General features: G+C 29.7%; 1 protein-coding gene across 3 annotated transcripts; it reads left to right on the top strand.

Moving 5' to 3' along the window:
- The first annotated feature begins 1554 nt into the window (after positions 1 to 1554).
- On the top strand, positions 1555 to 24688 carry TAT7 (Tyrosine transaminase family protein). Of its 3 annotated transcripts, none has more exons than XM_082879875.1 (9): positions 1595 to 1771; positions 5602 to 5754; positions 19684 to 20002; positions 21766 to 22105; positions 22182 to 22400; positions 22721 to 22780; positions 23550 to 23705; positions 23805 to 23898; positions 24413 to 24688. In XM_082879875.1, exons 2-9 carry the CDS (start codon positions 5724 to 5726, stop codon positions 24538 to 24540), a joined length of 1347 nt encoding a protein of 448 aa, XP_082736001.1. In that variant the 5' UTR covers positions 1595 to 1771; positions 5602 to 5723; the 3' UTR covers positions 24541 to 24688. The 3 variants fall into 3 exon arrangements, with proteins under 3 accessions (XP_082735999.1, XP_082736001.1, XP_082736000.1); XM_082879874.1 differs by having other exon boundaries at positions 1603 to 1771; positions 5599 to 5754; XM_082879873.1 differs by lacking the exon at positions 5602 to 5754 and having other exon boundaries at positions 1555 to 1771.
- The last annotated feature ends 1521 nt before the right edge of the window (positions 24689 to 26209 follow it).

Genomic DNA, 26209 nt, shown 5'->3' with positions numbered 1-26209 from the left:
TTATTTTTAGATCTTGTTTTGGTAATTTTTTATTTATATTTTAAATTTTATTGGGTATATTATTTTTATAACAAATTAAATCGGTCGAATAATTACAATTATGTATTCGAATCAGTTTTGTATGAACCGTTTATTTTTTTTCATAAAAAATTAATCCGAACACCTAGTTGTTATTATCCGATCAACTTAATTTTTTATAAAATTAATATACTCGACGAATTATAAAATATGAACAATTTAAATTATCAAAACAAATCCAATAAGTGAGCCAAAGAATATCTCTTCCTTCTAATTATAGACCGGAGAGATGTCCACCTCTTTCTCTTCCGGCTTGGAATGTTGGAACATCCAATCAAATGAAACACCACTACATATAAAAATTATATGTTGACGTAATTCATTTCAAAATTAAAATTACGATAAATTATACTAATTTATTTTTCACCTTTAAGAAAATACAATTAGTTTCATAATTTTATCATAATTATATAAGGTTCTCTTTACGTTTTAATTCATTTAATATTTAGCTTTTTTTTTCTTAATAATTAGTTAGTCAATAGATCAAAATTGATATTGCTATCTCTTTTATACTAAATTATATTTTTTTTGTTTATATTTTGTCTTCATAATATTTGCATTAGTTTTGATATGTTTAATCTTACTAAAAAATAAATTAATATAATTATATCAAAATTATAGAGCTACTTATAGAAATGTTTTGAAAAGATGGTTAAAATGTGACTTTTTTAACTTTTTTATGTAAAAAGTAATGTGATTCAAAGTAAGTTAAAAACTGACTTTTAATTTTTTATTCATTTTCCCAAATGGCCCATAATTGATTTTAAAACTCGTTTAATATTTGTATTATCAAATTATGTCAAATTCATATTTTTGTCAAAAAAAATTCTTAATCTTAAAATTTTAATTTCATATATAATTCAATTTATATTATTATATAACTACGAAAATTCTCAACCTTGAATGGTAGACAATTTCGAATGATCCAACTACTTTTAAACGACCTCGTTATGGAGAGCACACCACTGTATATAAATTTTGACAAACGTCTCAAAACAGTCTTCTTTTTGAGCTCATCTAAAAGAGCCTGGAAGCATATAAATGCTAGGGAGAGGCTCCCCCAGTTTATTGGGTGGATTTTTAGGGTCATGAGATCCTTTACGGATTTTATTTTAATAATTTCAACTGTGTAAGATTCATCAAGTATTTTATATCTGTAAAAATTACTTTGATTGGATATCAGTAACTCCTTGATCGGACCATATTTTTGTTAATAATTTATTTTTAAAATCATATTTACCATTAATAAAAATATATTTTGATCAAAGGACTACCGATATCTGATTAACGTGATTTGTTGCAAGCATAAAATATTCGATAAATTCTACACATTAAACGATTCGAATTATCAAAATAAAACCCATAATAAAATGATTTAAATTATCAAAATAAGACCCATAATAAATCTCATAAATTCAATAATCCATTCCAATTCACAGAATAGATTGGGGAAAAGTGTCTCCTTAAAACTGAATCAGTTTTATGATAAAGACGCCCTACCACCATCATGCTGACCCTCCATACTTATCTCTTAAAATTTTGAAAATTAGACACCTCTCTCTCTCTCTCCCTCTTCTATAAAAACCCATGTTGTTGGAGAAAAGAATTTGTTGTTTAGCTTTAAGGATCATCATCATATTGCTAATTAGGAAGCTCAATTTTTGGGACTCTTTGGTCTTCTCAATTTTTGCAGGTTAGCTCTTTCTCTTCTACTATTACTTTCCAGTTTGAATTTCTTATCTTCATATGTTTTTTTTTTTTTTTTGTTTAATTTAGAAACTGAATGAAACTATACTATAATTGCTAGATCAATTAAATAGAGAGCCTGTTTGGACTGAACCATATAGTTATGCTTATGGGCTCATTATGCTTTTACTTTTGATAATTTTAATTGTTATTTTTTGTAATTACATTGTAACCAATTGCACTATCTAGTTGGAAACTGACCAAATCCTCAATTACACTATTAAATTGGTGAATGCCTATGTTATAATTGGTTGTTAATTTTTTTTGTCAACATAATTAATTATTAATAAAATTGAATAAAATAACATGCTACGTTTCTTTTATAGATTTGTCATTATAATTATTTGAAACTTTCTTTTTGTCCTTTTTTTTCCACCCAATAATAAGACAATAAAATTGATAACCAGTCACGCATTGCTTATCATATCACATTAGCGAGCCTGTTTTAAATAGTCAAAAAAATTAAGTTACAAAAGTTCATTTCAAACAAAGGCTAACGTCCATTATTTTGTTTTATAATATCCTTACAAATTTTAACATATGAACTAACAAATCTAACATTTATTCATTTATTTGAATCACATAATGAGTAAAAAGGTTAACGTCTAACTTTTTCTGCATGTCTTTTAAATAGGGTTTGTTTAGGATGATGATTGATTTTTTGACTTTTTAATTATTTTAGTCTAGGGTTTAAAAGTTTTATTTGAGATAGATTTTTTTTTTATTTTTTTGACTTTTGTGAAAGAAAAGATAAAATGATTATGAGCGAGATGTGATGTTTTGTCTTATTAAGTTAAAAAACCTATTTTGTGTTTTTGTAACTAAAATAACCAAAAAAACCTTGTATGCCAAACAAAAGCTAAGTAAAAAAAAAAAAAAAATCATACAAAATAACTATAATTAGACAATTTAAATCATACGCGAAATTAGCGAGTTCAAATTAATTATTTTTTTACAAGGACATAAAATATGACATAATTTGATAAAATAAAAGAAAATGAGTGGTGTGGATTACTGTATGAGTGGAGTGGATCGTTTTAGGAGTTGTAGGGATCCAAAAAAAAGGTCTCTATCATTGTTGTAAAATAAAATATTAAATCCTTCAGATTACTATGGCATTTGTATGAAGTAAATTTATCTAAATTTAAGTGTTGTTCATAATTTATTTTTGTGATAATTTTTCAGCACGTTACACTTTTATTTTATTTTTTAAAACATAAATAAATCAAAAATAAAAATAAAATAACAAATCAATACATAGGCCTTGTTTGGTAAATGTTTTGTTGGTTAAAATTCACAAAAAGATAAAATAGGTTAAAATAATTAATAAGATAAAATGTCACATTAAATCTATAATTATTTAATTTTTTTTCATAAATATCACATCTAATTATAAAAAAATTAATTGTCTTCTTAAATATAAATATTTTAACTTATTAAAATAAAGATAAATTATAAATATACCCTTTGAAATTTGCTTAAAGTAGAAGTTGCCTCATGTGATTCGAAAAATTACAAATATTCTTTTCAAAAAATTTTTTTTAACAAAATTAACTAAAAAAATAAAATTCATAATTATTTTCTTATACAATAATAAAATTATTTAAATTATTAATTGAAATATATTTTTAACATTATTAAAAATTATTAATTGATTTTATGATTTATTAATAAAAATGACCCTTTGTTATGAAATTAAAAATCATAAAATGTGAAATGCAATTTTTAAAATTACAAAAATAATTTATATTTTAATCAAACTTTAAGAAATGTATTTGTAATTTACTTTTAAAATAACTTGGTATTAAAGGTCACGCTTAAAGCACCATACATGTTTGTTTCACCGGCATTTAATCTCAGCCGTCCAAATAGAATAAGATAGAGCATCATATGGTCCTGGGGTCATGAGTGGGTCCAGAGAGTGTGCATCCTATAGGAAGACTGGTGTCCACAGCACTGACTCTTTTAAAGATCCGACGGTACGGATGAAATGGAGTGTCGTGTTGTCACAATCTAAGTGACTTCGACAAGAGTGTATACGCTGTATATCGAAATGATAGCTTGCGATGCATGTTATTGAAATTTTGCTGTGTGTACTAGTTTTGGGAGCTGTGATATGGTGTGACTGATTACCATATACCCAATATAGCATCCTCATCAAAACCGTTCAGAGTCGTTGAAATCATTTTTACACCGTTTAGGATCCTCTCTCTCCTCGAGGGTGTATTTATTTGAGAACGTAGGCAAAAGATGGGCTGAGATGTTGCCACGTGGTGATATTGGGGTTTGGGAAATGGACCCCACTAATGATAAGTCTAATCTTGTCCAATCATCATAGTGATGTCTTGTCTTTATCTGTTTTCCCATCAAAGTTTCAAACTAAAACGTGTGAGATTATTTGGGGGTTATTTATCAGTTTAATTTCTTAAATTATGGAAAGGAGTGTGTAAATAAATCCAGCAATTATTGAGAAATATTATTTTATTTTTAAAATTATTAAAGTATATAAATAATTTTTTTAAAATTATTGGTGTATTATATTTTTATTCTTTTTATTAAAAACTAAAATGATACTTTTCAATAATTTAAAATATTTATTTTTATGTTTTTACAAGTTTAAAGAATAAAGTGATATTTCTCAATTTAAGAAAACAAATTCAATATATTCGATTTTAAGTTTTTAAAAATATTTTTATATTTTCATGTTTTTTTAATGAATTGGTAATAAAATATTTGTAAGAAAATTTAAAAATAATATATTACATAAAAATGTATTTTTGTTTTGTATTTAGTGAACCTTTTTTAAAACATTTATACATTTTCTACTTTTTAAATGTATTTGAATTAAGTAGATCTAAAAATAAATAAACAAATTGATTAAGATATTAAAATAATAATACATTTTAAAAAATGCAAATTAAATTAAGAACTCTATTTTTAAAAATTGCAAAACTAAATAGAGTAATTGCATTTAAAATTTTTACAGTATGTTATGTGACATATATATAAGATAAAAAGGGAGATCGAAACATGGATTCTTCTTAGGTAAATCTTATACTTTTGTCTCACATTTGCATATAATTCTATAAAGAAATTTTATATTCCTAACATAACTCGTCACAAAATTCATTGATTTATTTATTTACACATAAATTTTTTACGTCAATTGAAAACACTTGGTCTTTTATTTTTCATTCTCTTCTCCATTCACCCACCACCTTCGCCCACCATCACCACTAACCTTCAACAATGTCAGTTGAGTGCAAGCTCTAAATACCTTTCAATGATTGATCGATCACGACTTGTGACCTTCAGTGACACTATCCATTTATCCTGGATTAATGCTTGGGAGCACTAAGAGAGCACTAATGAGGTGGCTCTCCCTTTGATGTGATGATTGTCTCTTATATTTTTTTTTTCTTTTATTTTTTATATTTTTCAATTTATTAGAGCTATTAGTGATGGGATTTTTTAGTGGTCTCTATCATAGCTGTTTATCCTGACAGTCATCTTTGCCCATCCCATCATCGACCACCACATACGTCCACCCTCCCTCTACTAGTACGCACCACCTTTGACAACTCACCAAACAAGTTCTCTTTTTTCTTTTTTCTTTTTCTTTTTTACAAAAATAAATAAATAATTTTTTTATTTCCTTTTTTGTATTAAAAAATAATAAAACTGACAACCTTATTACACGTTTATTTTTTAATTATTTTTTTGGTGCAAACGATATCTTTTTGTTTGCCTGAAAATGTTAAATCTTTTTATCAGCAGCGAACTTGGGCTAATGAATAAGAGGCCCCCATGGTGTAGCTCGTGAGAGTGGAATCGAACCCCATCATCTCCTGGGCTTCCTCTTGGGCTATGCTCTATATAGGTTCACATCAGAAGTTTATATGAAACATATGAAACAAGTTTTGAAAGAGGGTAATATCGGCCCGTGGGCCGGGCTCATTGATTTCCATATGAATGCTAAAATTCTACAATTTAGAACCTATGATTCAACAACAATGGCTCGAGTTGAGTTCTATATAATTAAGTTTGAGACAAATCAAAAATTGATGTATAACTTATCATATCATTGTTAATAAATTATGAATTTTTTAGAGGTTTTAATATATTTTCCATATATTTTTCCCCTTTTTGTTCTGCTTCTATCTACTAATAAAAGTGTAGATAAATTATAGTCAACTACTCTAGAGTTTAATAAATTTATAATAAATTTCAAAATTTTAAAGATAATTACATTAATTTTTTAATAAGGACAAAATGTAAGCTTCTAATGGTCGAATTTATTGAATATCATATGCTAATGTTTTTTAGAAATGTTATAGACTATGAAAATATGTGTTGAATTTTATCTCGAAATGAGATATATGGTATAAATTTAAAATTAGTGAAATATAGATTCTATTTAGAATGATTGTAATTTATAAATATATTTTCCTGAATGCTTTTTTTTTGAGAATATAACATTATTAAGTATTTTTGTTGGAGAATAGAAATATACAAGTCTTATCTAAGGGTCATTTTCTTGCAAGTTTTGCTTTTCCTACTTTCATTGCTTTCAAAGGCACACGTGAAAAATAATGTTAAAGTTGTCTTAAAACTATGATTTTTGACAAATGAGATCTAGACAATGATTTGCCCATTGGTCGAGCTCCAAATGAGAAATTTCATTGTTTTTTTTATATTTTTAAATGGTCACTTTTTGACTATTTTAGCAAACCGTAATGATTAATTGTTTGATTTAGGTTTTATTTGCAAGTGTAAAAGGAAACAAAGTCATTGGATGTGGATAGGTTTTTTGGTTATTTTATTTTGGGGTTAAAAAGTTTGGTTTGTGACAATTTTTTTTTTTTTTAATTTTTGTAAGAGAAAAAAGAAATGATTATTGATTGAATGTGACATTTTATTTTATTTGGCTAAAATAACATATTTTGTCCTATATAATTATTTTGGCCTCAACTTTTATCCCAAACGAGGCCTAAAGAATTCATCTTGTTTGCCAAGTGTTTTTATATATTTTTTCTTTAATTTTAGTGATTTTTTTTAAAAAAATTATTACAAAAAAGTTCATTTTTATTTATTTTTAATTTAAATCATTTATCTATTTTCATTAAAGAAAATTGATAATTTTAGTGAAAGTATTTTTAATTTTTATTACAAAAAAGTTTATTTTTCTTGTCTTCCTAATCTATAAGAACCTAAAAGGTTAAAGACAAAATAATAATAATAATAATAATAATAATAATAATAATAATAATAATAATAATTCAAAACCCATATGAACTTTTCCACAAAAAAAAAAAAAAAAAAAATTAGATGGTAAAAAATAAAAAATAAAAAATACGAAATAAACTAGAAAATATTACCAAACTAGTCCAGTGGGTTTACCAAAATGACATTGGTTCAAAAAGATTTGTATTCATATTGCAGGTCATAGAACATAGAAAGAATTAGGGACAATTAAAAAATAAAAAATAAAATACCCAGGGTTTGCGTTCTATAACAAATTAAACCTAGAGTTTTCAATTTTATCAATTTAAGTCATAATATTTTTTATTTGTTTTCAATTTAAAGTATTTGCGTAGTTTTGTTAAATAATACTAATGAAAAAATATATATCTTGAAAAATTTAGAAATCCCCTAAATATTGATTTGTAATTATGTATCAATTTTAACCAGTAAATAACAATCTCAATCAAACAATCAAAACAAATCAATATAATGATTTTAATATGAAAAAATCACAATTGAAGCGCTTCCAATTATGATAAAAAAAAAATCACAGGTAAAAATCACAAAACAATCCACTAAGTGCTCATTTGGCTAAGATTTTGGGACTAAAAAAGCACAAAAAGACAAAATAAACAATATAAGTCAATAAGACAAAATACTACTTTTTATCTATAATCATTACATTTTTTCTCTCACAAAAGTCAAAAAAGTTTCAAAACAAAAACCAAACGAGGCTAAAAAAGTCTCAGGCTAAAAAAGTTGGCTATATTAGCCAATGCCAAACGACCCCTAAGAAGACATAAATCTCAATTACCTAGCGAATTCACGCTTGAATTGACCGACTCCTATGTGCCTTTTCCAACCCTGTCTTTCACCTCGGAATTATCTTATCCAACGTTGAATCTACAATGCCGATGTCGAATCCACGACGATGAGCCACTCCAGAATCCACCAAAACTTCAGGGCCAACTTCCACGGAATCCATCAAAGAACAACTCTCTTTTTTTTTAATAAACCAAACTAAACAAACCCTTTGATATAATCCACCCAATTCATGGTTAAACTCTTACAGATATCAAAGGAAACAAGCAAAGAAACTCCAGATAAAAACCCTAATACCAAAAGAGAAGATCTGAAAGCTATACCCTAAAATCAGACTGAAATACATGTTTATAGAAAGCAGGTCCGCGATCTCTGCTCGAGCGCAAGAATGGCCGTTCAAGCGGATCTACGTTCGAGCTCAAGAATGGCCGCTCTAGTTGAAAAAAACAACTCCCAATACTTTTGCAAAGGAGTGAAACTTCTAAAAGATCATGATCTCCACTTGAGCGCAAGAATGGCTGCTCGAGTGGAAAAACAATTTCGACTGTAATTTTACTTTTTGCTCCGGAGGCGCTGCCCCTCAACCACGCCTAGGCGCTGCCCCGAACTCACCAAAGGGCGCTGCCCCTTGGACTCTCGCGAGATGACCAAGCTGCTCGATCCCCGACATAGTCAGCGAAGTGGCAAACATGAAAGAATAGACATCACAAAGTTCTTTGCAACTTGCAAGGCACAATTCGAGTTAAATTCGCACATAAAACTCATCACCTCACTGAAATAAAAGAACGAAAAAAATTACAACTGAAAGGAGTTTAATCAAACATGATTGCCAAGAATAAAAACCTAACATATCTTAGTCATTAAATTCAATGTCTGTATGCATAAAATATCATTTTTCATTGAATTTAATGATTAAAATATTCATTTTCATCGATTTTACTTAACAGAAGTAGGAAAATGGTTTAGATCAAAAATAAATTAAAAATTTAGAGTGTAAATTAATAAAATAAAAAATTTAAATTTTATTTTGTTACAAAGACCACACCCTGAATTTTTTTATAATTTGTCCAAAAAATTATTAATAAATCATAACTTTTCATAAACATGGATATTGATTCCTATCAATTTTAATGCGATTTTGGTCTTTGCCTTTTTAAAAAAAAAGTTCAAATGTTCGAAATTGAATGTTTTATTCCATTTTACACCTTCTCATTAAAATATGAATTACACTGCTACAATTAGTTTTAATTTACTTAATAATTATATTTTATTGTAAAAACAAAGCATAAACAATCAGATTTAAAAAATAGGGCATAGTAATTTTTTTTTAATCACCTTAGGTTATATTTGATTCATAAATTTCGTAAGGGATTTGATAATGTAAAGGAAAAATGTAGATGAAAGTGAATAAAATATTATTATATTTCACACATATTTTTTCTTTTTGTTCTAAATCCTTTCATAAATTCATGAACTAAATTCATGAACTAAACACAACCTTAAAGCATAGAGAATATGTGAATTTTATATAGGATTTGATAATGTAAAGGAAAAATGTAGATGAAAGTGAATAAAATATTATTATATTTCACACATATTTTTTCTTTTTGTTCTAAATCCTTTCATAAATTCATGAACTAAATTCATGAACTAAACACAACCTTAAAGCATAGAGAATATGTGGATTAACATTACACAAAATTTCATAGTTCTTTTAATGAAATGTTAATACAATTAATTTTTGTTGGATTGTTTACCAAATAGATTTTTCATACTGTGAGATAAAAAAATGATAAATCTTATGACGTATTTTTTAAATCTGATTAATTATGCTTTTGTTTGTTAGAATTTCCTTGATTTTTACAATTAAAAGATGATTTTTAAATATATTAAAATTGGTTATAAAGTTTAAATTTATATTAGAATGAGAAAATGTAAAATTGGAATAGAACATGCCATTATAGATAATTGGAATTTTATGAAATGAGTTACAAAAAATAATTTTAATTGTCTGCGTTAAAATTTGGCAAGATTCAATAATACTTGGTAATTTAAGACAAAAAATAGTACTTAAAAGGGCATATTTGATTGGTAAGATTATAATATAAGATTGAAATTGTTAGTTTATGAATCCATAATCTTATGTTTGATTGCAAATTTTACTAATTGGATTATATGTATATCGGGACATTCAATCCGACGATATTGGGGAATTTTTAATATTAAAAAGGGTTGGGGATCATAATTCAAACATGAAAGGAAAAAATTAAAATGAATACATAATAAATATTGATTCCACTAATTTAATTGAATAAGTAATCCTATACTAATTTGTGATATTATTACTCATTTCACTATTAACTCCTTTAATCAAACAACCAAACAAGTTTGAGTTAACAGGCTTGCCCTTGTCTTTACGCAATTAATTTTTGGATAAATTATAAATACACCATCTAAAATTTAATTAAAATACGAATCGTCCTTTGTAGTTTTGGAAATTACATTCCACCCCTTGAGATTTATAATTTCATAACAAATCGTCATTTTATTAATAAATTATCAAGTCAATTAACAGTTTTTAATAATCTTAGAAATATGTTTCAATTAATAATTTATATAATTTTATTATTGTATAGGAGAGTAATTATGAATTTCATTCTTTAAGTTAAATTCCATTAAATAAAAAATTCTAATAAAGGAATATTTATAATTTTCTAAACCATAAGCGATAATTTATATTTTAAACAAATCTCAAGAAATGTATTTGTAACTTACCCTTATTTTTTTGGTTTGCTTGTTCTCTGCTCCTCTCCAAACAAGCCAAAAAATAAATAAAGTAGTATATCTTAACAATAAATTATCAATTAAACAACAATATAAAAAGACATTTAAACCCAACAAGTAATACCAAATGCCAATAATGAGAAAGGTTTTCCTTTCATTTTCCTAACAAAATGAAGTAATGATTTTTTAGGGAGAAATGATTTGGTCATATAACAAAGACTAACAGAAACAATAGTGAATAGATGTGATACGACAATGATAGAGGAAAGGGTTAGGAGAAGGGACATGCCTAAATAAACATGGACTAGTGTAATAAATAAAAATATAAATCTCTTTAATTTTACTGACCAAATTACCTTTAATACAGTCTATTGGAGAAGAAGAATTCAGGTAACTATAAGATTAAGGCTTGATTTAGTCGGAATTTTCAATCTTGTTAGTGGTTCAAGTCTTTCTATACTATGCGTGTAAATAAATTATTATTTTTTATATATTTTATGGAGTTTTCTCTCTAACTTTAAAATTTTATTTGTATCATTTGTGTTATATATAATCTTTAGTATTATTATTATTATTATGGGATAATTAGAAAAATCTCAAAATTTGAGCATCTTAACAAAATAAATTCTGAATTTTTAATTTTATCAATTTAAATTATAATCTTTTGATATGTTTTTAATTTAAACTATTCGTCTATTTATATTAAGTAAAATAGATGGAAAAAGAGTATTTTAGTTATTAAATTCAACATAGACATACATAAAATGTCTAAAATAATTTTTTAAATTATTTTACTTGATAAAAAATAGACAGATGGTTTAAATTGAAAATAAATCAAAAGTTTAGATTTTAAATTAATAAAATTTAAAATTTATTTTATTATAAGAGTTAAACTTTAAATTTTTTTTTTAATTGTCCCTTATTATTATCATTCATTAAATTTCATTTATAATATCATATATAAATCAATAAAAAATAATCCATGATTGAACTCCATCCAAAGAGGATATTTTATTGTAACCTAATTTTATGGGGGAAAATAACTATTTGAACCACTCGTCAATGAGTAGATCTTATCTTATCTAATAACACTCGCATGCACAAGTGGTAGCTAGTGGTTATTGTCATTTAGAATCGCAATTCAAATTTTCTTCCCCATTTAATTCTTAGAACTGTCAAATTTCGTACAATAAGTTTAGGAGTAGAGAAGTTGAACACAAAATCAAATAGAGAAAATAAATTTTAAAAAGTAACTTTTATTAATAAATCTTGTAAATGTGTATTCTGTATTTATGTTATGTGTTCCTAACATTGTTATTTGGCGTATGACTTCAATATAAGACTTTCTCATGCCAAAAAAAAAAAAAAGTTAACCGAAAAAACAAAAAAACAAAACAAAACAAACGAACGTAGAAAAACTATTGAGATTAACCTAGTAGCGACAATTGATGATTGTCCCTTTGTTATTCTCATCTCTCCTCTTATATATATAAAAATACAAAAATAAAAGGGCAAATTACATATACACCCCTCCAGGTTTGGTTAAATTACAGATACCCCTGAGGTTTCGGAAATTACATCCCGCCCCCTGAGGTTTGTATTTTCATAACAATTTACCCCCTGAGGTTTATATTTCATAACAAATTACCCCCTAATTTCTTATGCAAATATAACATTCAGGGGGGAATTCGTAATTTCTCAAACCTCAGGGGATATCTGTAATTTTGTCAAACCTGGAGAGGTGTATATGTAATTTGCCCAAAATAAAATAATTTTGTGCGCCTCTTGTGTACGCGTAGCGAATTTTTTTAAGGATTTCTTCAATTCTCATGATGTTGAAAAATAATGGAAAATTTTGTTAATAATTCATGTAATATTATTTAAAATCACATTGTACTTGAAAAAAGTAAGGTGTTTAATTAATAGTATTTAATTAATTTATTTTTTTAATTCAAAAGTACGTACCATTGATTTTTTTTTATTATTATTTAAGTTGTTCTGCCTATGTTTGGGAAGAAGGTTTTGTGGTTTTTTTTTTTTTTTTTGGCTAAAATAGTCAAAAAAATAAAATAGACTTTTTAGTTCAATAAAACAAAGCATCATATCCAATCCAAAATCATTATATCTTTTTTCTCACAAAAAAATTAAAAAAATCAAAAAAGCCAAAAGTCATTCCCAAATCAGGCTTTTTAACCCCACGTTAAAATAGTCAAAAAGTCAAAAAGCCAACCCACTTCCCAAACGAAGCCTCTAGAATACTACTAAGTTTTTTAAAATTGAAAATAAAATAAAAAAACTCACTAAAACGATATTTGTCAACCATAATAAACTGTTTTGACTTATTTGAGTCACATCGGACTAGTTTGGTTTGTATCTCAAGATACAAATTTTTAAAAATATTTTAAAATTTTGTTTGGTTCAAAATTTTTAATTTTTTTTTTTCAAAATCACTTTATATCTCCTACACATTAATCAATTACTTTTTCTCTTTCCTTCTCAATCACTTTTCCTAGGGCAAATTACAAACACCCCTCTCGAGGTTTGGTAAAAATATAGATTTCCCCCTGAGGTTTGAGAAATTATAAATTGTCCCCTGAGGGTCAAATTTTCATAACAAATTAGAAAAATTTAGGGGGAAATCTGTATGAAAATAAAAACCTCAGGGGGCAATTTGTTATGAAAATATAAACTTTAGGGGGCGGGATGTAATTTCTCAAACCTCATGGAAGAATTTGTATTTTCACCAAACCTCGAGGTGAGTGTTTGTAATTTGTCCTTTTCAAAATATACAACCAAACAAACTAAAAAAATTTATAAGTTTATCTTAAAACACAAATCAAACACACCCATTATTTCTCTATTTTTTGTACGTCTTTTTATAATAAGTAAAAAAATCAATTTATAAGTCATATCTAAAACAACATAGACACTATTAATTGATTGAAAATGTTAGACGTGTTAAAATTTTTATTATATATATATATATATATATATGTGTGTGTGGATCTCACACTTATACGAGTATTTAGTTGAAAATTTAATAATTTTTTTTTGTATTCCTAATAAAACAATTTCATGGAATTTATTTTATCATAAAAGAAAAAGAAAAAAAACAGGAAAGAAAAATAAAAGTTATGTCGCTTTTGCATAAGACGCGTGGAGAGGTGCCAACCACACCCAAAGTAAAACAAATTTCAACAAACTGGGAGTATTTGGGAAGTGACTATTTTAGAAGTTTTTTATTTTTTTGTTATTTTAATAAGTTATTTTAATTTTTATGTTTGAAAAGTTGGGTTGAATTTTTATTTGAGTTATTGTATTGAAAAATATATTTGAAATGATGTTTAGATTTTAAAAAAAAAGATGGCAATAGTGTCTCAATGATGGCAATTCTGTCCACGTCAATTTCTGATTTAAAAAAAAAAAAGACACAAACTCGACTACAGTACAATTTTTTAACTATTTGTTTAAAATGAGGCTAAAATAACCTTTTAGCCTCCTTCTCAAACACCGCTAGTGATTAGTTGATTTTAGATAGCGATAGTGTCTCAATGATATTGTAATTAATAGAAAAAATGATATTTAAAAATTGCTACTAAATAATGATTAACAAAAAAATAAAAAGATCAATAATGTTTGATAGTCTAAAATTCATAGTTCGAATGATTTAAGGGTTGGTTTGGGGTGTCCTAAAAAAGTGCACTTTTTGTCTTTTTACGAAAAGATGTGCAGAAAAGTAGAGAGGTGATGTGATGAAAAAAAGATAAAAAGATAAAAAGATGGATTATATAGGTTATGCCAAACAAAACTTAAATATGTAAAAATAACATTATTTTAAAAATAAAACAATGCCGTTTTAATATATTCAAATTATTTAAACTATATAAATTTAAACTATCAAATATTTTTCTAGAAAATTATAATAAATTGTGATCCATAAATGACACGGTCGCGTGGCACCTTCTAACAAACAATAATTTTTCCGCACCATCTTCCTCTCAGATTGCTTGCATCTTGTATTGCGTGCATCCTATGTACCCATTTCACATGGATCTTGTCTGCCCCTTTTCTCATGATTTTCTCTCTCTAACTCTAAAATTTTCTCTGTCTATTCGGTATCGTTGGATAACATTTACGTTTTTAATTTTTTGTTTATATTTATAAAAATTTTAAAAATTCAAATAAAAACTTGATTAGTAAAATTTTTGATTTATAAATCAGTGGTCTCAGTTTATAAATTTGGCCAAAAAATGAAAACACAAAAAATATGTTTCCGTTTGAGTTTTCAAATTTTTTTTTTACCACCCAACACTAGGTCACCATCCGCCACCATTTTCCACCACCGTCTTCCGCCACGATCACCCACCCCCCCACCACCACTTACCACCCACCACCACCCACTACCCGCCACCACCACTAGCCACCAGCAACGACCCACCTGCCACCCACTCGCCACCACCACTCACTCCTCGCCACTGCCACTACCATCACCTACCACCCACCTACCATCCACCCGCTACCACTCATCACCCGCCATTACCATCCACCGCTCGCCACTACTGCCCGCCACCTACTTGCCACCACTACTCACCAGCCACCTGCCACCACCAGCCACCTGTCGCCACCAGCCACCTGCCACCCACCCGCCAACAGCACCACCACCATCACCCACCACCCACCTACTATCATTACCCACCACCACCACCACCCACTCGCTACCACCTACGACCCGCCACCATCACCTACCACCACTACCACCACCACCTGTCACCTACCCGCCACCACTACTCGCCACCCACCCATCACCTGCCACCACCACCACCCACTCGCTACCACCTACGACCCGCCACCATCACCCACTACCACTACCACCACCACCTGTCACCTACCCGCCACCACTACTCGCCACCCACCCATCACCTGCCGCCACCACCACCCACTCGCTACCACCCGCCACCCACCACCCGCTACCGTCACCCACCCACCCACTCACCCAGGGATGGAACTAGGAGAAGACTATGGGGGCCCATGGCCCCCCTGTTTCTGTGAAAAATACTGTTTGTCATAACACTTTAAAAATATACATAACATTTTATACATAAAATGGCCCTCTAGTATAAGAAAATGCATATCTTATTATTTTCCCATCTTACCTTCTTTTTCTATTTTGCACTAAAAAAAAAATTCTTCATCCTATTAGAAATTGCTTCTATGGTATTTAATTTTTTTTTCTATGTATATATAATTTATATATCATATTGTGCATACATACGTGTTTGTGTATTTGGTGATTTTTTTTTTCCGGCCCCTCCAATAATAAAATCCTAGTTTCGTCCATGTGACCCACCCACCCGTCACCACCCACCACCACCTGCCATCCGCCACCCACTTGTCACCACCTGCCACCACCTGCCACCACCACCACCACCACCACCACTAATCGCTACCACCCACCACCCGCCACTGTCACCCACCCACCCACCCCCCATCCGCCACCACCTGACACCCGCTAGCACCACCACCCGTTTGCTACCACCCACCACCCGCCACTGTCACCCACCCACCCACCACTACTACCCGCCACCTACCCGCCGCCACTACCACCTACCGGCCACCACCCACCACTACCTGCCATCTGCCACCCACCTACCACCACCACCCACCACTCACCACCGCCACCGCCACCACCATCCACCACCCGCCACCGTCACCCACACACCCACCACCACCACTACCCACCCGCCACCACCAGCTACCTACCGCCCACCGTCACCACTTTTCACCACCGTCTTTTGCCACCACTTGTCATTTTTCACTCTTTTTTATATTTTTAATTTTTTTAAAAATATTTTGTCAATTACCAAACGCGTTTATAGTTTATGTTTTTCTAAAAATAAACAAAAACCAGTTTATAAAATTTTTGTAAATATAAACTGAAAACGTAAACTTTACCAAACACACCCTCCACAATTTGGTTTCCAAAAATTTTAAGTTTTATATATTTTTTATCTTTATAATTTTATCTAAATTTTATTTTAATTTTTATTATTTCAATTTAAATAATTTAATTCACACTTTTTAAGTTCAACACGACAAAAGTGTCGTATGAGATGAATCCCACCAAATTTGTAGTCAATAATGACATATGCCTGCCCTCAATTTCTTAAAATTTACATTTTAAGTTATAGTGTTTAAAATATTTTCAATTCAATTTAAATAGTTTAATTCATACTTTTTAAGTTCAACACAACGAAAGTGTCACCAAATTTGTAGTCAATAATGGCACATGCCTGTTCTCAATTTTTAAAAATTTACGTTTTAAGTTATAGTGTTGAAAATATTTTCAACTTTCCTTCTAAAAATAATACATACCATTTAAGATTTTCTCAATTTTTTTTTTTCAATAAATTTGTTACAATTAATTAAAAGGAAAATTTACCCATAAGTCCTAGTTTCTGAAAAGTTGAACCATTTAGTCCTAAAAGTTTTCTTATGCACTATTTAGTCCCATTTGCACATCAATCTAATGTTTGAAACATTAATCTGATGTTCGAAATCTAATGTTCGAAACATTAATCTGATGTTCAAAATCTAATGTTCGAAACATTAATCTGATGTTTGAAACATTGTAATGGGACCTTTCAGTCTATAAGAAAACTTTTAGGACTAAACAGTGTATAAGTTATTAATTTGAGATTTATCGGTGCATCCCCCTAATTAAAATCTCCTTTATTTCATAAAAATATTTAAGAAAACATTTTATTATTACTTTTTTTTATATCAATTAAAAATTTTAGAAATTTAACTGTTAAAGACAGTTTTTCAATATTTTCACTTTTCAAAAAACACTTTTCAGAAAATTTTACTTTCTTGTTTTCTGTATTTTTTTGTTTTTACTGAATTTTTTTACTTTTTAGACACACCTAACATAAATACATCTAAAAAGTAAAAAAAAATGTAAAAAAAATCTTTTAAAAATTCACTAAATACCAAAAATACAAAAAAAATATATAAGAATTCAGTACATTTTTTGTATTTTTATGTATTTAATAATTTTTTAAAATTTTTTTCACAAATTTTTTACTTTTTAGATACATCTAAGTAAAGGTGCATCTAAAAACGTAAAAAAAATATTTAAAATTTTAAAAATATTCACTAAAAACAAAAAAACACGAAAACTAAAAAAGTCAATTTTTAAAAAACTTAATTCAAAAAACTCAAACCAAACACATTTTAATCAAATTAACTTTTGTGTTTTAAGCCAACTTTATCCAACAATTTATCTTAGTATTTGTCTTCTCAATTAAAATATGAACTCCATCACAGATTTATATGAGAAAAATGTTTCTAAATCTGTAATATATTTTGTTTTCAATGACCATATTTTACATATTGTATTGAGTTTATCATCTCACTTATCATAATTATATGAGTAAAAACACCATAACCTTTAAAAAAAAATTCCCTCAAAATTTACTTAGAATTGAGTTGTAACGTGTAGGTTTAAAATTACTATGATGTAGGTCCCATTACAATTATTGTAATTCATAAACGTATTTTTTAAATATTTTTTCTTTATTTGTAATATTGCTATACATGAATGAAAGTCATTCATATCTAAATTAAGGAAAAATATCAAATTAGTTGCATTTTGAAAAATTATTACAGATTTATAATAAAATTTAATAATTAAAATCATAATTTTTTTAATATGTAGTTGTTTTGGGAAAGAACCACTTTGGTTTCGTTTTGACAAAAAAATAATAATAAATTATTACATCATTTTCCTTACTTTCTACATAGTTCTTTACAAAAAATCTAAACAAGGTAGGCTACATTTCACACACCTTTTCATTATCTTTTAAATCATTTTTCAGATTTATGAACCAAAAACAATCTAACTAAAATAGCAATCCATCTAAAAATTAAATAAATTAAAATAGCAAATTCCTCGTTGTTACTTGTAAAAAAAATTAACATCGTATTTGGTTCATCAATTTGGGAAAAAATTTAAAAAGAGAAAGGAAAAGTAAAAGATAAGTAAAATATATGTAAAATATAACTACATTTCACATACAATATCCAGATTAATTCACCCAGAACATTATGGGTAAGTGATTATATAGTGGAGATTAATTTATGTAGTATAAGATTTATGCATAGAATAAACTTAAATCAGAAGATAAAATTCTGAATAATTTATAGATTGATAAAAGTAGGTTCGTAATGTTATTATTTCAAGACGTTTTTCATTTTCTTTTAAAATCCCTTCCTTACTCATAAACCGAACACATAAAATGAAGGAAAATGAGTGAGAACACTAATTAGTGCTACCACTAATGATATGACAGTGGACCCCACCATGAATGATTTAATGTTTTGACCTTGGTGTTATATTTTTTTTGAAAAATGCTTGGGAGCACTAACAGTGGGTCCTATCATTAATGATGTGATGTTTTGGTCTTGGAGTTGTATTTTTTTTTAATTTTTTTTTTACTTTTTTAATGTATTAGTGCTATTAGTGGTGATATTTTTAGTGGGATGAATCATTGTTGATTTTTTTTTATTTTTTAATTGAGTGCCATGTCATTAGTGATTTTTTTAGAGCTCCAAAATTAATGGTCTCTATCATTGTTGTAAAATGAAAATGTAATATTACAAATCCACCTCTATCAAATCAAAAATTACACAAAACCTTCATCCTAGGCTATGATTTATTCTGAATCCCATATCACAAAAATTCAATAACAACCACACAAAGATGGGTGCCTAGAATTATTCAAAATAGAAACACACCATACAAATATAATGACAATCATAGAATTCGGAAAAATTAAGGGTGATTACCAAGAATTATTCAAAATGGAAACACATCACTGTTTTGTTGCCATGCAGAGTGCAGGAGTACCTGTAAACTCGGAAGAGTGGACGCTCTTTCTATCCCGTACTCAACTTCTTCTACTTATTATTTATAGTAAATAATTTACACTCTCTCTCTTCCTATACCAGACCATACCATACCAGAGCTACACGGAACAGTGAGATACAGAGACAGAGAAATGGAAAATGGAGGGAAGAAATTGAATAATGGAAGTAGCCAACAATTCGAAACGCCGACGAACATCACAATCAAAGGCATTCTGGGTCTGTTGATGGCCAACATCGATTCCAACGACGAGAGGCGAATTATTTCTCTGGGTATGGGAGACCCATCTGCCTACTCTTGCTTCCACACCACTGTTGTTGCTGAAGAAGCTGTGGTCGATTCTCTTCGCTCTGAGAAGTTCAATGGCTACTCTCCCACAGTCGGTCTTCCTCAAACCAGAACGTAATTTTTAACCATTTTTATAAATTATATTGCTTGTTCTATAATAATTTTTTTGTGAAATTCGTTGTTGTTTGTCTTAATTTTGAACTGGGTTTTGATGTTTTCGTAGTTTAGGAAACCTAATTTGGGTTTTTCCCTTCTTTCGTTCTCAACTTCATTTGGGGGCTGCATGCTCTGTTTTCTGATTATTTTTGTTTATGCAGGACTTCCTCAGACTAGAACCTACTTTAATTTGAAATTGTTGTTTGTTTTAGCCTTGAACTAGATTTTTACATGTTTGATGTTTTTATAGTTAGATTTGTAAGTGATTTACTAGAACTAATTTGGGTTTTGCCTTTCTCTCGCTCTTAGCTTCAATTGGGGATTGCACACTCTGTTTTTTGTTAGCTTTAGTTTTTAGATTGTCTTTGAATTTTGAATTTATAAAGAAATTTGTGGCAGAAAAATGAAAAAGAGATTGATAAAGTAGCAAATTTTGGGGTTTTTTTTTTGTTGTTTGTCAGTTAGTCTTGAACTTGATTTTTACATTTCTAATTTTTTGTAGTTGGATTTGAAAGTTATTTAGGAGTACTAATTTGGGTATTGCCTTCCTCTCGCTCTCAGCTTCAATTGGGGGTTCCATGCTCTGTTTTGTTGTTTACTTTAGTTTTTCTTCCGTGTTTAGATTCTGAACTTACAGAGAATGAAAAAGTGGCAAAAAAAGAAGCAATTTTTTTGTGCTTTTTTCTGTTCATTTTTCTTTCCCTCTATAAATACTTACTCAAATCTAAAATTCAAACACGCATTTCATTTTTTGTCCCTCCATAAATACCTACTCAAATCCAAAATCTAAACAATGGATTAATTTTCTGATTTTTTGACTAACCCAATAACAGTAGTAAACTGGTTTGTTTAGTATGTTCTTAATTGTGTCAAGGATTCTTTCTCCCCAAATTTCCTTGCATATTTGTTTCAAAATACTCACAACTGTTGAGTCATGAAAATCTCAAATTACGAGAACCTTGAGACATGATTCAGTTGTTGTGAGTATTTTGAGACAAGAGGGCAGCGGATCTTATGCCTTAATTGCTTTGAGTAGCAGTAGTTGTGAGTATTTTGAGACAGGAGATCTCGTGCCGTAATTGCTTAGTGTAGTAGTTGCTAGGATAAAAATACAGATTAGAATATATGCTATTCCCCTCTCTATAATACTTGCTGTTGAATTGCTAGACTGGGATTTCTTAATCTAGCCTTGTGATAGAAAGGGAAGGGAAGGTTTCCTCCATATGATAGAAAGGATTAAGGAGGGAAGTAGGGAAAGGAAAGGAGAGAGCTCTTTCCTCCTTCACCCAAAAAAATCAATCTGCTGAAATGTGGTTCGTGAGGAAAGAGACAGAAGATGTTTGAAATTTTGGGCTTGTTCTGTATTACTGTTGGAAAATTTTGTATTGTGACTGAATTTTTTCTTACAATAAACCTTGTTAAGCTTTTCATTTCTGCTCTCTCATGGTGGCTTTCTTCATTAATTATACTTAACATAAGACTCTTCTAGACTCAGACCTTGATATATTCTTCATGCATCATAACATATCTTTCACATAATTCTAGAGTCCTTAGATATTTAGTAAATTTCAAATTACTTCTTTTCTATAGAAGAAGCTGACTTGGGTATTAAAATACATGAAACTAGCTTGCATTCATTAACAAGTTGTTTGGAATGGTGGAATTGGTATTTGAAAATGGGATTTTTTTATGTTCATTTTGTTTGTTTTTTCTTTAAACAGTGCAATTGCCGAATATTTGTCACGTGATCTCCCTTACAAGTTATCACCCGACGATGCTTTTGTCACATCTGGTTGCACTCAAGCTATTGATGTAGCATTGTCAATGTTAGCTCGCCCGGGAGTGAATATTTTGCTTCCAAGGCCAGGGTTCCCAATCTACGAACTTTGTGCTGCTTTTAGACATCTTGAAGTTCGGCATTTTGATCTTCTTCCCGAAAAGGGTTGGGAAGTTGATCTTGATGCTGTCGAAGCTCTTGCAGACCATAACACTGCTGCAATGGTAATCATAAATCCTGGGAATCCATGTGGCAATGTCTATACTTATCAACATTTGAAGAAGGTATTCTTCACTTCATAATTGGTTTTATGGTTACAATAAGCATTGGGTTTTCTATTAACTGATTTATTGCAATTAGATTGCTGAAACTGCTAAAAGGCTGAAAATTCCTGTAATTGCTGATGAAGTTTATGGCCACCTTGCTTTTGGGGCTAATCCTTTTGTGCCGATGGGAGTTTTTGGTTCAGTTGTTCCAGTTCTCACGCTTGGCTCTTTATCAAAGCGATGGATAGTCCCCGGTTGGCGACTTGGTTGGTTTGTGATAAATGATCCAAATGACATCTTCAGAAACCCAAAGGTTTGCTCTGTGTACTTTCTCTTCTGATAATGTTGGTTACCATTCTCGGTATTGAATTATGTTGTCGATCAATGTGTTGAAAGTAAATGCAAGATGATTTGTTTTAATAATTATCATTCAGACATGGATTTGTTTTCATTGTATTTGGTTTTTTATGGTGTACTCACTTTAAACATTTTTATTTCATGCGGGCACAAATTTATTTTTTTATTAACCAAACATTAAAGTTCTTGTGGATGATGTCATGGCTAAAAAAAAGTTGATTTTTGTCACCAAATTTACTTGCCCCAATGCTAATGATTTATTTTTCCTTTAAACAGATTGTTGAGCGGCTTAAGAAGTATTTTGATATTCTTGGGGGTCCTTCGACATTTATACAGGTTAGTACCTTATTCCTTTATACAGTTTAGTACCTTATTCCTTGGGTGCTTGTTTTGAAACATTGAAGTCAGGATTTGTTCTGTTTTCTTAAATGAAATAATTTATGCATTTGGTTGATGCATTTCCCAGATTGGTCAAGTTAAAAATTGTAACTTGTGGCCATTTTCTAACCCTTCCCAAAAGAATGGAAAAGGAAAAGAAAAAAAAAATATATCCACTTTCCTAAATCAATGTCAATGAGACCATGAATCTGCACCAAGGATCCTCTAGAATGTTTTTTTCCTAAAGTTTCCTAAAGTGGTGTATTGTGTGATTGAGATTTAATGTTGAAAAATTGATGTGACTTATTATTAAATCTCAACCACATAATGCACCACTCTAAGAAACTTTAAGAAAAAAAAACTCTAGAGGATCCTTGCTCATGAATTTGTGTTTGGATCTTGGATTTTTGGAGGGATTTGAATGCTAAGGAAAAGGGAAGGGAGAAGTAGATGAAGTAGAAGCTAAGTTATTCATTGACTTTTCCCTTTCCATATACAAATCCAACTTTTCCCTTCCCTTTACAAATCCCTTGGCTAAATTTCATTCGCTTTTCCCTTCCCTTTTTCTTTCTCCCCACAAAAGCATGGATGCTTGACCTTAAAACGTCTGAAGTTCTGACTTCATCCGGAAAAGTGTGAATTTCACTACCAAATTTTGTTCATTTCAAAAGACCATCGACTTAAATCACTCATTTCTCTTTCTTAACAATATTTTCCGTGGTTCTAGGCAGCAGTCCCGCGCATTCTTCAGCAAACTGAAGACGTATTCTTTACAAAGACCATTAATATACTAAAGCAGACCTCTGATATTTGTTGTGAAAGAATAAAGGAGATTCCTTGCATTTCATGCCCATATAAACCAGTGGGATCCATGGCTGTTATGGTAAGGAATTCATAGAATTTTTCGGTTCTCTGCAATGTGGAAGTAAACTGCAGTCCTCGAAGTCCTATTTATGTACTTATTTATTATTGCATGATGTAGATGAAACTGAATGTTTCCCTCCTCAAAGACATTAGCGATGACATTGACTTTTGCTTCAAACTGGCCAAGGAGGAATCTGTGATCATTCTTCCAGGTGAGATACGAATCATCAATCGATCGCCTAATTAGAACTATGGATGTCCATTAATTTGCCCTGTATGTGTTATACTCTAAGAAGCACATATACTTCTAAGGAAATGATGTGTTTGGGTTTGACATTGGCACTCGTTGGACTCTTCTTGACACGTGGGCATCCAAACTTGTTCTATGATTTTTAAATTTTTTAAAGATCCGGACACACTTTGGACACTTGGAATACACACGTGTTCATCGCTTTGACACACATAAACATATTACAAGTTTACATTTGGAATCCAATAATAAAAGAAAAAATATTGTAGCGTGTTACATCATATGTTGTGTTCTGCATAATTTGAAAATTTTCGTGTCAACATATCTATGTTTGTGCTTCTTAGGTTACACTCCTTATAGTTATGCACAACAGAACCAGACCAAATAGGCCAAGTGATAATCAAGATGTTGGGAAGGGTTTGGGTTTTGCTTTTGGCTTCTGAAATTGAAATTTTTTTTTATATATATTTTGGCAGGACTTGCTGTGGGTATGAAAGATTGGATTCGCATCACTTTCGCGGTTGAACCATCTTCACTTGAAGAAGCTTTCGGGAGGGTGAAGTCTTTCTATCACCGACACTCCAATCAGCAAATAGAATACTAAATAATTCAGGCCGATACTGGCTATATAAGCCATCGCCATTGAATTTTTACCCAGTAGTATCTTATTTGTAAAATTGTGGTGGTGCATAGATGTACTCATTTATTTTAATATTAAATATTTTATATAATAATTTATTTAATTTATGATAGATGGTGGTTACTTGTATTAATATGTGTTTCAAGAGTTTGGAACTCTTTTTATTAAGACATGCATTATTATCATTGGAAGCTTGAGAGTGTAACATACATGTTGGTTGAGTTGTCCATACATCATGGTCATTGTGCACACAACGCATCAGCTACTACATGTGAATTAAAACTACGAGTTACATACATTCAGGTCATGTTTGTTTGGGTAGACATGAGCTTGGGATTGGACTAATAGTCCAATAAAATTATCAATCCGATGTTTGGTTAAACAATTGAAGTACGGATTAATTATTTTAAACTTGACTATTAGTTAAGATAGGATACATAATCCAACGGATTCGTAATCTTAGGACTATTAGTCATGGAAATGTTAATCCAGTCCGCCCAAACAAACATGGCCTCACAGTATTGAATTGTCCAATAATGATGGTGATTTATAATTGATTCATTATTGTATTAACTATGACTCTTCATGTTTTGGTAGATGTGTATATATACAAGGAAGTGTACATAAAGAATATGAGTGTGCATATATCTATATATATATTTTATATTGTATTTATACAGAAACGGTTAGGCAATTTATAAAGGTGTTTTTATGGTGGAGCTTTGAACTCACCTACTTGTGCAGGATTGATTGAGTCAACACGACTAAAACTCGGATTGTTGTATCCTGGGAGAGGCAGGTTAATACGTGATATTCTACTATATCGATTAGTAGTTTTACCAACCGAGAATGGCTTGAATCTTCTTAAAGATAGCAAGATTATCGCGCCTCAGTCTGATTTATTGTATTTTCATATATCTAGAGATATGACATGTAATACATATTTAATATAGTGGACAAGGGGCAATATTTGTGGTTATAGGCAAAATTTTCAAATCATGTAAATCTAGTGTCTTCCTATGGTGATGATTCTTGTCCATATTTATTTGGACTCTTTAATTCTTTATTTATTTTGGTAAAGATGGAGTCAAAACCATTAGGAACCCCCCTCCAAAAAAAAAAAAAAATGGAGAAATAAAAAGTGGTTCTTGGTAGATGATAGAGTACTGGCCACATGAGATTAAATAATGAAGATTTCAGCTAGCCTTTCCAACGAAGCATGAGAGAATTTGTGATCATTTGCTTCCAAATATATGGAGGTATCCATCACTAACTCTAAGGTATGAATTTATTTTTGTATTTATCTCATTTACCCAAAAATTATTTTTGATCTATTAAAGCCATAAAAATTTGAGAATTGTTTTGTGATAAGTATCACAATAAGGGAAACTCGAGTTAAACGAGTTATAGAACCAATAACTTCCATATATTATTTGTGGCAAGAGTAGACATATTACTCGAATTTGTAAATATTGAAAGCGTGAGTCTTTTATCAAGATTAACGTTACCGATGAGTCTTTTTAAGACTATAATTTTTAGACATTTATTAGAAGGGTGGCATGTGGAAATTGATGGTTTTAAGCATATTTGCTACATTAAAATTGGTTTAAAATATTATACTCCTATAAAATTT

Source organism: Camellia sinensis, chromosome 7 (genome assembly GCF_055761805.1).
Source record: "Camellia sinensis isolate YWXY chromosome 7, ASM5576180v1, whole genome shotgun sequence".
NCBI lineage: Eukaryota > Viridiplantae > Streptophyta > Magnoliopsida > Ericales > Theaceae > Camellia > Camellia sinensis.
This window is presented reverse-complemented; position numbering and strand designations above follow the sequence as displayed.

Coding starts and splice junctions, on each gene's coding strand:
- TAT7 (XM_082879873.1), top strand. CDS start 1,666: ATGTTGTTGGAGAAAAGAATTTGTTGTTTAGCTTTAAGGATCATCATC. Junction 1,772..19,683: donor GGTCTTCTCAATTTTTGCAG/GTTAGCTCTTTC, acceptor TTCCTATACCAG/ACCATACCATACCAGAGCTA. Junction 23,706..23,804: donor TGGGATCCATGGCTGTTATG/GTAAGGAATTCA, acceptor TGCATGATGTAG/ATGAAACTGAATGTTTCCCT.